This window comes from Alexandromys fortis, unplaced genomic scaffold, assembly GCF_014885135.2.
Source record: "Alexandromys fortis isolate MF-2015 unplaced genomic scaffold, M_Fortis_MF-2015_v1.1 scaffold_22, whole genome shotgun sequence".
Taxonomy (NCBI): Eukaryota; Metazoa; Chordata; class Mammalia; order Rodentia; family Cricetidae; genus Alexandromys; species Alexandromys fortis.
This window is the reverse complement of record NW_026067900.1, coordinates 10,581,761-10,596,175: the sequence shown is the minus strand read 5'-3', so window position 1 is coordinate 10,596,175 and position 14,415 is coordinate 10,581,761. Positions and strand designations below refer to the sequence as shown.

General features: G+C 36.9%; 1 protein-coding gene across 1 annotated transcript in view; it reads left to right on the top strand.

The window, feature by feature from the left end:
* Positions 1-14,415, top strand: part of Mlip (muscular LMNA interacting protein) — a 131,244-nt gene that overhangs the window by 69,430 nt on the left and 47,399 nt on the right. The window contains exon 10 of the mRNA XM_050124570.1: positions 4,870-4,998. Within this exon, the coding sequence (XP_049980527.1) occupies positions 4,870-4,998 (129 nt within the window). The remainder of the gene's footprint in view (positions 1-4,869; positions 4,999-14,415) is intronic.

The following is a 14,415-nucleotide window of genomic DNA, read 5'->3' as shown; positions in this document are numbered from 1 at the left end:
TATATATATGTCTGTATATGCATACTGAGGCCAATGGAACACCATGGATGTATTCTCAGGAATGCCACCAATCTCCTTTGAGACAAGGTTTCTCTCTGGCCTGGAGTTTACCACGTGGGCTAGACTGGCTGAATATCAAGCTCCAGGGATCCTCCTGTCTCCACACCCTTTGGCTTGGATGCCAAGTCTGTAGGCCACCATGATGACAATTTTTTGTGGGTTCTGGGGAATCAAAGTCAGGTCTTCAGAGATCTTTGGCCTTATAGAGCAAGACAACAAACACATGCGCAGATGTCAGATGGCAGCAAATGTTACAGGGTGGTAGAGATGAACATTTTATCTGAATGATCTGGAAACGCCTCTATGATAATGTGTGCTGTTTGAGCACACAATGGAAATAAGATCCACTTATAGGACAGAGCAAGTGAAAACTCCTGGCGGAGGGGCACAGTGGACGAGTTACGATGAGTCACAGTCAGGGAGCCTGAGCGAGTGTGCAGGCATGAGGAGGGTAGCAGTGGAGGACAAGGTGGAAAGGGAGAAGCTAGTTTAAGACAGGGAAGATCAGGAATTGCAAGCCCTTTGCAATGAGAAGGGTGAAGGGACCTTTGAAAGGTCAGTTGACGTGGTTTGATCTGGAAGTGAGTGGCATCATTTGCAAGTTCAATGGCACAATGTGAGTTGCGCTACCATTACTCTGTGGATTGCTTGACTTGCTTGTGCATCCTGAGTTAAGAGTTGTGTGGTATCCACTGCCATTGACTCTGCAGTTTTTGAAAAGGTCTCATTTGACAGAGTAGGTCCTAATAGCCTCAGGTTCCCAAACAGCTGTTTTCTTTTGGAGGCACTTCAGAATATTTCCATCTAGAGTAAGTCATTTCCCAGTCAGTGATTCGCATCAGCTAACTCTCCACCTGGAGACCCTTTGTTCTTTCTGTGTTCTGGGCATTAACTGTGTGAAAAGGCCCTTTCAATTTTTCCACTTATACTAGACACAAATTTACAGGATACCATTTTTTTTTAAAAACATGACTGGAGCGATATGTGTCTCTTTGTCAAGTCTGATTATTCTATTGATTCCACCATTGATAAGAGGCCCTCTGTGGATGGGTTTGTTGTTGGATGGTGATAGTCTTATATAACTCACCCTTTATGGACTCTTCTAATGTGCTCCATCTAATTTCTTCATATTTGTTTGCACAGAGACTTAGCAAATTAGATTTGCACAAATTAAGGAAATCCTTCAAGAGAACTCCTACTTGATGCACAAGGATAACAGATTACTTTGAGCACAGAGAAAACAGAGATGAGAAATTTATAAAAAACAGCCTGTTCTTCTTCCCTGGGAGACGAAAGTCCCTGAGAAGCAAATGTGTCTGGAGTGTTGAAGCCAGTCCCAGAAGAGCAGCTCATTTGATGGATGCTCTGGCCTAATGCCTTGCAGTTTCTACTTTGCACACAAATCATCTAGGGATCTTTTAAAGTGAAGATTCTAATTCCCATGTTAAGGATGACTTAACATGATCATTTGACATAAAGGAATGACATATGAGGAAGAACAGAAAGGAAGTCACTGTGGAAGTGCCTCCTGTGTGCCCACGTTAGCTCTTCATGCATCATGTATGCTAAAGGCTTTCTGAGGTATACATTGAAAATACATTTGGATGATGGATTTGAGTACATTGAAATAAGGCTGATGTGGTAATAGTATATGGTGTCATTTCTGAAGAGATAGGGACATTAGGAATAGAATGTGGGACTATCCACTGTGAAAAGACACAGTTAAGGATTAGAATGATAACACATTCTAATCAGGTGGTTTGATATATCAAATGGCTTTTCCAAGATTATATAGTCTAACACCTGCATTTCAGAAGTGTATGTCCTGATACTCCCCTCATCCTGCTATCATGCTTTTGGAGGCAGGAGGCATGGGGCCACCTTCAACTTGATTGCTGTGTACCATGATTAGAGTTTTAAACTGACCAATAGTGACAGAATTTGGAAGCTATGATAAAAGTCAGATGATGGGGAACATGAACACTATCAAAGATAATCTCTGCCTGTTTCTTCTTTCCCTCTGGTTTGCACTTATGGCTATGAAATAGGACAATTATGCCAAACTATGATATAGAAGCAAAATTAAAAACAAAGAAGAGACAATGCTGAATTAAAAAAAAGCAATCTGTGAAAACCAAATTAGCAATGAATTAGCAATGAAGAATTGGACGACTCAGATACTTTAGGTTGACAAAGTCTGAGATTCAGTTTCTTTCTTTCTTTCTTTCTTTCTTTCTTTCTTTCTTTCTTTCTTTCTTTCCTTCCTTCCTTCCTTCCTTCCTTCCTTCCTTCCTTCCTTCCTTCCTTCCTTCCTTCCTTCCTTCCTTCCTTCCCTCCCTCCCTCCCTCTCTCTCTCTCTCTCTTTCTTTCTTTCTTTCTTTCTTTCTTTCTTTCTTTCTTTCTTTCTTTCTTTCTCCAAGACAAGGTTTCTCTGTAGCTTTGGAGTCTGTCCTGGAACTAGCTCTTGTAGACCAGGCTGGCCTTGAACTCACAGAGATCCACATGCCTCTGCCTCCCAAACACTGGGATTAAAGGCATGCACCACTGCCACCCAGGCTGAGATTCAGTTTTTAATAATAATGAAATGTGGAAAAAATTACAGCACAGAGGAAAATGAAATAAGGTTCAGTAATCATCTAGATATCAGAAAGCCAGCATATCCAGGAAATACACAGAAAGTAAGGAATAGAAACCCTGACAGAGAAGCAACATGAGGCCTTGGTAATGGACTTTGATACCAAATGTATTGTACTTAAGATATCACACCTGGCAAATTTCCTTCCTTTTTTTTCTATTTTCTATTATTTTAACATTTGTGTGTGTATGTATATATATACCTATGTATCTATATCTATATCTGTCTATAAAATATTTGTGTGTCTGTGTGTGTGTGGTGTGAGTGTGTGAGTGTGTGTGTGTGTGTGTGTGTGTGCGCGCGCACATACACACTACAGAGAACAGAGGACAGCTAATGGGAGTCAGGTGTTAACTTCTACCATTGGGTCTTGGAATTGAGTTCAGATTGTTTGGCTAAATAGCAACCTCCTTGACTCTCTAAACCATCTCACTGGCCCCAGAACAGTCTCTTTTCTGATCTCGTCCTTGAAGGTGGCCACAAGTCAGATGGACTCTATACCAATATAACTCAAAACATATAGCAGTATATGAAAAGAGACATCCATGTTTCTCTGGCTTAGAGATTCTCTACCATATAAAATTCTACTAAGTATTGGTCTCTTCTCTAAATGCTGACACCTGGCTTAAACTCCTAAAGTTTCATGCTGGTTTGGGCACTTGTGAGGTTGTTTTGATTTCCGATATTGATTTCATGAAGAAAGTGTAGGAATAGGAGAAGGAAGAAGGAGAAACTAGTAGGGCTTCTCTTGGAAAACAAGGACATGTATACAACACAGGGTCATGACCCCAACACCAGGCAGTAGAGTTTGAGACTTCCTGAGTGGTATTTTTATGCTGTTCACTTGAGGAATACTGTTCCCATGCTTGTTAAATAACTGGGTACTACTGGCTCTTTTTTTTTTTTTTTTTTTTTTGTATCTGGAGATAAATCAGTTTCTTAAGTCAGAGCTATTTCTCAGCCTGGAGAAGGAAAACACTTTCTCAACCTGTATTTCCCCACTTGATGTATACATGGAAAACAAACTAGGGAAATAGCAACTGAAAAAAGTATTAGAGTGTGACATTTATTCAAGACTCAAAATACATCAAGCGCCTTATGGAGTAGAGAGATAGATGTAGTCTCTTAAGGCTTAACTTTATAGAGTAGAGAGATAGATGTAGTCTCTTAAGGCTTAACTTATGAGCACCAGCTTTGACTAGGTCGGTCTCATTTACTGTTTTCTAGGAGGAATGAGGTTGAGAAGAATACTTGTAATCGTAGAGAAAAGCTCAAGCAAAGACTGGCACAATTTCTTTTTATTGAATTTTTACTTGGCATGGTTTCAAAACGTATCAATCATTTTGAGTTATTTGACAATGTGACAAGATGTTACACTCTATGGTCATTTAGAAATAGCCCCAGGTGAAAGAAACCCTTTCTTCATATTGTCATGGAGTACCATTTCATGAGTTCCCGGTGACTGATGTTAGTTAAGGCTATTCTGATACAGACTACATCAGATGGAATCTAGTGTACAAAAAGAGGACAGTCCTAGGGAGCTAAGGGACCGGAAGCCTAGCTGGGCACATGAATGCTTTGGCATACACTCCCAAGGCTCTTCTCTCTGGGGTTCAGCCTCAGAAAGTGTCTTCATTTCAGTAAATCTGCATTTTAAGTTAAATTAGGGAATGGTATAGTTCCTGCGTCAACACAAAATTATTGCAGATAACACAGTTCTCTCTATCACGTTCTATTTCTAGACCTAGTTCAGCCATGTATAATATTAGTGTGGCTTAGACACAACATGGGTGGACATTCCAAGGTCCTCTATATCTTTACTGCCCATTGTAGAATGGGAACTCAAAAAATATTTTTCAAACAAAAGGTAGAGGAACACGTTTGGTGTGGTTTTGCAATTTTAAATCATGATAGGAGATCTTTATGACTTAGTTGCTATCATAATCAGTGAACTAATTGATTATAATTTGTTAACAATTGTATTGATTATTCAGTTTGGTTATACTGTTAAAACAATATAATTTCTAGGCCGTCTTATCCATTATTTTAAATCACTTCAAATTTCAAAAGAAAAAATTTGTGAGAGCATTTGGGTAGCAACAATAATTATACTTACTCATTTTTAATAGTGTTTCTCTCCCCCTTTATTTTAAAAACATGTCTCCTTCATGTAGACTAAGCCTGGAGTAATTCGCCCAGTACCTGTAAAATCTAAACTGTTACTGAGAAAGGAGGAAGAAGTCTATGAACCCAATCCCTTCAGTAAATACCTTGAAGACAACAGTGACCTATTTTCTGAGCAGGTGAGTATACACATAAGACGGCATTTCCTATTACATATAATAAATGCCTGTATAAACTAACAATAGCATATGTGCAAGAAAATATGTTGAATAGGTTCTATCACTGGTAATGGAAAAGATCATTTTGTATAGAAATTCTCTATAATTCAGTTATTCATTATTATTTTGAAACATCTCAAAGCTTTTCCTAAAAGAAAACACTGTCTACCCCATGAAAGTACTATGTGGGAACCTACAGCATTCATCTCAAGACCGTATGAGCATGTTGTGAATAGCCACATGCTACTGAGTTCTTCTTTTGGAGGCAGCTTATTTTTGAGATTATATGATAGTTTAGATTTGTTAGAGTTGACGAAAATACCATTGTCCAGATTCTTATTAACAGTAAATTTGAGGGGTGATGCAATTCTTCTAGCTCGAGGGTGCTAATTTACTTTATAGGGCAAAAATCATGTCTCTGCTGTCCGTAGAGAGCGCATGCTCTATGTGCATCTTATGTCCTGAATGCTGGGAAAGGGAGAAAAAAAAACTGCCAGTGGCAACTTTCTACAATCAAAGGGAAATATGACAATGTGTATATACACATACTATAAAACATCAGGGCCTAGAGAGATGGTTCAGGAGTTAAGAGTCCTCATTGCTGATGCCGAGGGCCCTGGATCAGTTTCCAGCACCCACATGGTGGCCCACAACTGTTTGCAAGTGTATTTGTCGGCATCTGATGCTTCCTTACGGCTTCCTTCAGTACTGCATGCACATGGTGTACCAATAGTAGCAAGTCAAACTCTTCTGTACTTAAAAACAAAATTAAGTTAAATCTTTAAAATCTATATAAACTTTATTTTCTCACCAAAGACAAATTGTACATCTCTATTTGTCTTATTCAATGCAGCAAATGGGCACGGGCTCTACATTTTTTTTAGTCTTAAATGTTAAGTAGATAAGCAACATAAAATGAAAAATGCTGGATACAACAGTACATGTAAATTAATCTCATTTCATAATCTATAATGAGTAAATTAATAAAAGAACATAGGTATAATATCCTCTTTAAACATTGAATTTAAAAGTGATAGCTAGCAATATTTTTAAAAATTTAATTTGATTAATTTATTTTACATACCAACCACAGTTTCCCGCCTTCCTGTCCTCTCATTCCCTCCCCCCACCTCTTCTCCACCCCTCCCCATCCACTTCCCCTCTGTCTTGCTTCAGATTGGGTAAGGTCACCAATGGGAGTCAACAAAGTATGGTATATTAAGTGAAGGCAGGAATAAGATACACCCCCTTATATCAAGACTGGGCAAGGCATCTCACCATAGGAAATAAAGGTTCCAAAGACCCAGCTCATGCATTAGGAACAGGTTCCGGTCCCACTGCTAGGGACACTACAAAAGACAAACCTACAGAACTGCCACCCACAAGCTAGCAATATTTTTAAAATGTAAATTATTTTGTATTTGTAAAATGTAAGTAATGTTTCGTGGGCTATGTGTAAGCTCCTTGACCCTGGAAAGATGTTTTCCCTCCAGCTTCCATTTCTTAGTTGTGAGGATCAAGCTTTTTAATGGATCCAAGATTTAGTTTACTTTAAATGATTGATTTTCCTTGAATGGATTTTAAATCTTTATATAACTGAGTCCTCATAGTTTCTCATGGTGGCAGTTTATTTCTGGTCACTTTGTGGAACTGTTCTGGTCTTATGAGTTTGAATCTTTAAGGAGGTTTAGAGACAGACAGCCTATGTCCATTTTGCGGAGAAAGTTTATTGGTATGGAATTTATCATGGTTAGTTCTATACATTACAGAATTAGAAATTCCTGTTAGCAAACCAAATTCAATGTCAATAAAACATGTATAAAATACATACTGTTTGTACAACACTAATTTTTTTTAAAGATTAATGTGACATTTAGGGTTAGGAATTCATTGTATAAAGGTTTTTAGAATATAATGTAGTATTTATGTAGGAACGAACTACAGATGTTAAAATAAATTTCACATATTATTATCCATGCAATTATATTCCTCAGAATTTGATTAACTGCTATAAAATAAAGATTTTTACTTTTTATCTAATCTTGAAGCTTAATTTTCCCCAAGAAAGCTCCTTTGTAGCATATCAGGTTAATTTGTCTGTAATTATCCCCTCATTGTCTTGTGGAATGATGAATTCCATGCACAGTGCAGGAGATTCTTGTCATTAAAAAGAATTGATGTTTTTCCTTTTTCATCACTCTTTTGTGATTATGCAAGTCTAAAGCTTAATTTTTGTTATAACTTACACCTGTGCATTTCCAGATAATTGTATGAAAATATCTGGATTTTTTTTCAAATATTTGTGGACTGCAGGCATAATCATGTTTACACTTTCTTTCATTAATTAATTCTCTCATATATCCTTGTTTGAGGGTAGGATATCTTACTTAACAGGATACTACAGGATGTTAAGAACTAAAAGAAATCTAGCATTCTATTTACGTGTGAATTCCAAAGCTCTCTTGGCCTCATTTGTGGGCTGTGTGGAACCCCGAAGCCACTGCACAGCCAGGAAAGGCACATTTGCTCAATTGCTTTCTAGATGTTGAGCACGATGTATAAATCCTTTGTGTCCAGAATCTCCAATGAAACAGATTGCAAAGTTAGCTCACAGATGTGCGTAGTTAAGTCCACTTAAAAAATTGGTATCAAGGGCTCATGGTGCTGGCATTGCTCTTTCACCAGAACTTCATCCGAAGACGTTCATGTTCAGCTCTGCTCACTTCTGTTCTCTCTCAATCTGCCATAGAACAAATCGAATGTTTCCAAACTTGGTTAATCTCATTCGCCCATGTAATAGAAAATTCCTTAGGCAGAGAGCCAGCCAAATTGAAGCAGCTCACATTCACTAATCTCTTTCGTACCAGGGGCAGTTCCACATGACAGGACATGTTGGATGGGATGGTTAAGTTCATAAATTTTCCTTAGCAGGTTCACTGCCATAAAATATGATTTCAAAACGCTGTTACAAAGTGTCAGATGCTAAAGATGATGGGCCTAAGCAGAGATGTATTTATCGTAGCTCAAATGATACAGCTGGGCAGCCTATTGAACAGATTAGGAGCTGAAAAATTGTCTGGAAATAGCTTCTCACGACTAAAAGCAAAGTTTGAGACTATAGCAAAATCTAATAATTGAGACTTTTTAATTTAATGGTTTTTACATCAAAATGTCCTAGGGCAGACAGTATCATTCTGCATTAAATGGATAAAACAAAACAAAACAAAACATGACAATCAAAACTCTTTTGAATGAAGCTTATGCTTTTCTGAAATGAACTCCAAATTTATTAGTGTATCAACTTAGGGTCACAGCATGAGGAAGGTTGAGAACTACTGCTCTAGAGAATTCTCTTCCGTAGCATCCACAGAAACATAAAAAGATCACTGCGAGGAAAGCTCCTCTTTGTATTCATCTCATTCCTTTTCTGCCCCTGATATTTTTAAACATTCAACTTGTCTCCCTTCCCTCCCAATTTCCCTCTGTTTGATATTCCAATTTGATGATGATGTGAGCAACTTTCAGGTTTTCTATTTAATTATCCATCAAGTTATATATTAACTGTGACCTCCACCTGCCCTTCCTGGCTCCACCCAGGTGAAATAACAGGCAAATATCTTTGTGAACAATGCCTCCTTTTATACAGAAGACAGAAATTACCACTTTTTCAAAAGTCATTTTCAATCAAGGTGGTTCAGTCTCTTCTGTCATAAATAATAGTTAAAGTATGATGAAATATTAGCTCATATTTTCAGGTAAGATGTTTTCATGAACTGTTTTAGGTATAGAAATGACTAAACAACTTAGACCGTTCAAGAAGTGAAAAACAGAATCTTTATGTAGTGTTACCTTCATTTCGAAAGGTTAATCCATAAGGTTTGGCTTTTCTCAAATAGTGCTATCTTTGCTGAGTGTTTCTCCCTCCATCCCCTCCCTCTATTCCTCTCTTCTTTACACTCTTCACTATATATATAATTTATTATGTAATAGATAACATAAGAAACCAATTTTCTGACTTGTATTTATTAAAACATGTCCCTTTGAGATAATAATATTTCTCCTCCAGGATATAATCAGATATGCTTACTTCATATTTAAGTTTTCATTACTCTTTTTGGGGGGTCAAATTTCTCTTGACCTTGTCTTCACATCAAAACTGTAAAATCATAACCAAAGCATTGTAATTTTTGTTTCCAGCATTAATGTTGCTAAGAGAGACTTCTTTTTTTTTTTAATCCCATTTTATCTGATATAGGTAGGGGTAAGAATCTTTAAGCGATTTTGTTTTTTGTTTTAAAGTAAATTTAAGAAGTCTGACCTGCTTACTTCTGTTGCAACAGTAGAAGGCCTTACTAAGGAGTAATTGGTGGGGCTGTAGCGCCCGATAAACCCTCATTCACCAGGGGAAGACTATCTTTGTGAAAACTTTACATAGATGTGTCCTGAAACTTGCGTTACCCATCTTTACTCAAGGGTTTGGCCATTGTCATATTTAGAATCTCTCATCGAAAGTGCAATCCAGTTTGAAAATAAGAGCCTTGTTAAAACAGATTTTCTAAATTCCATTTTGAGTTTGTTCCTAAAAGAATTAAGCAATAAAACTTCAGAACAGAAGACAGCTGTAAGAAATAGATACTATTCACAGGTTAGAGCGTTAGAGAATTTGTCTGGTCTTGTGGGAGGATGCATTCTTCCCTGTCTCTTCACAGGAATCTCTAGGTCACCTTGAACTGAGAGTCAAGGCAGCCTGTGTCTAGCAGTGCAGAAATTGTGATGACGTGCCTTTGGTACAGTTACGTCTCCTGGCTTAAGACAGGATACTGCCTATGCTTATCTCTATCTTTGTGTGCACAGTTCCTGACTCCAGCTTCCCTGGGAAGTTTGTCAGATGACCATTAAGAGTGTGGGTAGTGCCAGAGGATCAGGGAGCTTGCTGTGAAGTTGTGTCTCCTAGTGATGTCAGAAGCTACGCTCACCATGTCTTACCAGCATGACTTGAGTTCAAGCTGCAAAACACATTTTTAAAAAGCCGAGTGTATTAGCAGGGACTTGCAATCCCATCCGGGACCGTGGGGACAGACGTGCTTCCTGGGACTCCCTGGTTGGCTTGGTAGAAGGTGGAAGTGAAGATCTCGGGACATTTTTTATTTTTGCCTCACTCTCATTCATTGCTGTGGGTCTGTTTGTTTACATCCTTCTTAATTAATATTGGTAGGGCACATATGTCTTAGAATTTACCCATTTCATCTAGCTTTTCTAGATTTTTATAATATAAGTGTTCAAAATACTCCCTGTTGATTCTCTGTATCACATTGCAATTCATATTACTCTTATTTTATTTCTAATCATGTCAGATCACTTTTGGTTGTGGTTAATTTTTGCTAGTAGTTTGTGAATACTGTTAATTTTTCCAAAGAATCAAGTATTTGACTGAATCTATATTTTAATTTATTATTTTGATTTAATATAAGTATATTACTTACCCCCCCATTTTCTTTCCCTCCCCTTCCATTTCCACCTCACCCAAATTCACAGCCGCTTTAGCCATTGTTTTTTTTTCACATACATCTAAGTGAATAAACACATAAATGCACCATGAGTTGTTCAATGTTGCCTGTTTCTAGAACTAACCAATTGATATTGAATAAATAATCAGAGGACTCAACCTTGGAGGAAGACCAATTCTCCTATTGTAAAATTGCAAAGGTGCAATATTGGTACTTCTTTCTTTGCAGTAACCAAAAGTTGTCTTTATTGTTCTTTAAACTCTATTTCATTCATTTCTGCTCTGATCAAGAATGCTTTTTATCATTCTTAATGTATTTATGTAGTTTCTGTAATTTATCTTGACATTGATTTTTAACTTTATTGAATTATGGTCTCATAAAATATATGAATTTTTTTCCAACTCATTTGTGTTTGGTAAGATTTGATTTGTGGTGTAGAATCGCACTTTGATACTCTGATCTATCATGTTTCTCCAACAGAATTTTCATATTCAATGTTCTAGATATTTGAAATCCAAATACTTTGTATCTCAAATATTACCTCTGCCATGGTCCTCAAAATGTACTTTGAAACAAACAAACAAATGACTATTTTTTGCGTGCAAGTATGTCCTATTATTACCACCTAAGCATCAAGTTGAAGTTCATCTTTAGCTTTCTTTAGTAATAGGAAGGACAAACGTGAACAAAAGTGTTCAAGCACATGAGCCGCCATCTTCCTAACCCTCCCTACCATGTACTGCTGGAACCATTGTTCTGCTATCACTTTCTGTGAATTTGACTTTTTTGTATTTTATGTGTAAGATATGCAGTATTCATCCTCTTGTGACTTATTTTCTTGTGAATGAAATAATGTTTTTTTCTGCATCCATGTTGTTGAGAATGGCAGGATTTACTTTGTTACGAATGCTTACTATTTTATTGCCTCAGTTCACATATTCTTTATCTATTCTTCATTGACAGCTCCTAAGCTGCTACCATATCTTGGTTGTTATGAAGAAAGTTTCCGTAAGTCAGTGAAATGACTGTGGCCCAAGGGTTCTGGATGCTTTGGAGGGATACAGTTTTAAAATGTCTGTTTAAAATTCATTGTAATTGTGGAAGAAGGAGATTGACTTCTTGTTGAGAAATCACTGAGTGTATCTCCTTTCCATTTTGAGGGATCACAACATCTTTCTAAATAAGGTACCTTCTCATTTTCTCAATCTAAAAAAATCCTCTAAATATGTGAATAGTATAAGATGTGAAATAAGCCATAGAAATAGAAAAGCAAGAGACTCAGTATATAACCCTCTTTTGCTAATGCGACAAGGAACTGTCTATTTTCTCCTGTTGTTGAGTGTCTGCATCAACAATCTTCATACTGATCCATTTGCTTTGTGAAACTGTCAGACCCCACACACTTTAAATACTGTGACCAAAAGTCTATCTTGAAAGTTAGGTTGCACATCTATATATGTACATATAATTAGAAATAGCTAAACATATGCTAAATTTTTCTTGATTCACAAGTTCATATATTTTTTGGTTCCCGTCAGTTTTCAAAATAGATGTGTTAGTTTAAATATGTCTGCTTTTAAAATGCACACGCCTTCATCAAAACCGAGGTCTGTGAACCAGAAGTTATGCGTCACATTTATAGTTAGGAAGCCTTATTTGCTGGACTGATCTTCATAATGTGTGGCCAGCCGGAATCTCTTAGTATTGTGTATATAGTATTGTGAGTTTCCTGATGGTATCTGTAAAGTAGCGAATTCATTCTGGATAAAGGATTCATTCTTCCAGAAGATTCTATAACTATCCTCGACTTGAACTGGCCGCTGCCTTAAATTAGAAGAGAAGACAGATTTTATGATTTTGATTTTGAACAGTTGCTAATATAATTTACTGCTCCAACAAAAAGCTGGCAGATGCCTAGAGCATGGAGTTTGGGCTCCAGGACTCCACCACTGCCCTGGGTCACACACTTGGCCTGCGTTCTGTAGATAATGTTCAACATGAGGGGTCAGCATCATTGCAGAGACAGGGATTTTCATGATCACTTCCAACCTACAGGGAAGGGAGTGACTTTTAAAATGCTAGGAACAGAACAAACGCGTCTGAGATCTGCAGTCCTTAATGAGAAGTACTCAAAGTGCCTTAAAATGCCCCTTTATTGCTATGGAAGTGGCTTTTGAAGTTAAGAGTTTAATGGTTGAGGAGAAGGTAACCTTTTCCTAGAGTAGCCAGTGCCCCAGACAAGACTGTGACATTAATTTTCTGATGTCTCTGTCAATTAGGCTGAGCCAAATCAATTTGCTTACCACATATTTGTCTGCTAATTTTTCTTCAATGAACAGCATGTTATTGCTCCGTACTCCATGTCTTCTTGAAGTTTTGCCGTGTACCGTATATCAAAACCGATGAAAATAATTTGCTCCTTTTCAATAATCAAACTTAAATAAGGCTTAAAGTTTGGTGAATTTTTAAAAAGTAATTTTGTACTGAAGAGAGCAATTATGAGGAGAGCAAGAAGTGGTTTGAAACATTTTTACCAGAAATAGCTACACTGCCTATTTTACTAATAAGAACACATATGAATTTTGTCCTTTAGAAAGTAGAGCTTGAAGATTCATATGCTGAACAGTGAGGTGGAGGGGAATGACAATCCCTTCAGATCAGTTAGAAAACTGATTTCCACAGCAACCAACTGAGTATAAGATAATCCATTAGGGTAAGACAGGATGTGGATGAAACCTGAGAGGTTATTAATGTGCTCTGATAATAAACTGAAAAAGGAGTCTGAAACCATGGCCTAGGGTCAAAATCTGGTCCACCAGCATCTTTATACACAAGTTTATTGGAAGATGACTGTTCCCATTTACCTGCGTTATGTCAGGGCTGCTTTCGTGTGATTGTCGCAACGTCAAGTCTTGGAATACCTAAGTCTGCAGAGCCTACAACATCCATGCACTGATCCCTTACAGTGTGCAGCTGCCACTTAAAGTAGGGAGGTTTGTGCTTTGTTCATGCTCCTGTATAGACTAAGTGCTAAACGCTTAGAACTCAAAAGGGTATTCAAAGTGAAGCCTCATGGGATACCAGGGCTGTCTGGGTGGGCACAGTATATTTTTTCTTAATCCTGTTGCATCCGATTATATTTCATAAGAGTTACTTCTGTATTTGTCATTTTAGTATTTTAACTAAAATAATTCTGACAACATATATTTCCTTTTTTATGGTCAAGCAAAACTTTGCAATAATCTAGGTGAAATTAATTACTACTGATACAAGCATAAATAACAAGAAATACTATGTGCATTATAAGCTTATCAACCATAAATAGAAATTTAAAATATTGAATTTGACAAGTAGACCAGTCTTTTAACTATATCAGTCATTTGAAATATAGACATTTATCTACATCCTCTGCGAGTACTCCTAGCCCTAAGTGTATAATTTTGTCTTGCATTGTAACCAATAATACAGCTTCACAGTAAGATATTTACAGAGTCGGAAACTCAGGTCATGAAGGGCCTATGAAGTTGTCGGTATTGTGTGAAGATAGCATACTCAAGATGTATAACATTTAAAGGAATTATTGAGGTAAATAAAATATTCTTTATAGGAAAAACATAAAAATGTGGACAACCTAATTTAGTAAGGGATAAGTCTATTCTTTTTGCCATAATAAATATAATATAGAAATGTGAAATGATTAATGGAAATCTCTTATAATCAATCATTAAGAAAACACATAGGAATAAACCTTAGAGATTTGTGGGAAAATGAGTAATGAGGAATTTAACTATACTGAGTTTTATTATGTGTCTACATGAGAATATACACCTTAAAACATTTTCATATTATCACATAAATTCTCTAAATCTGA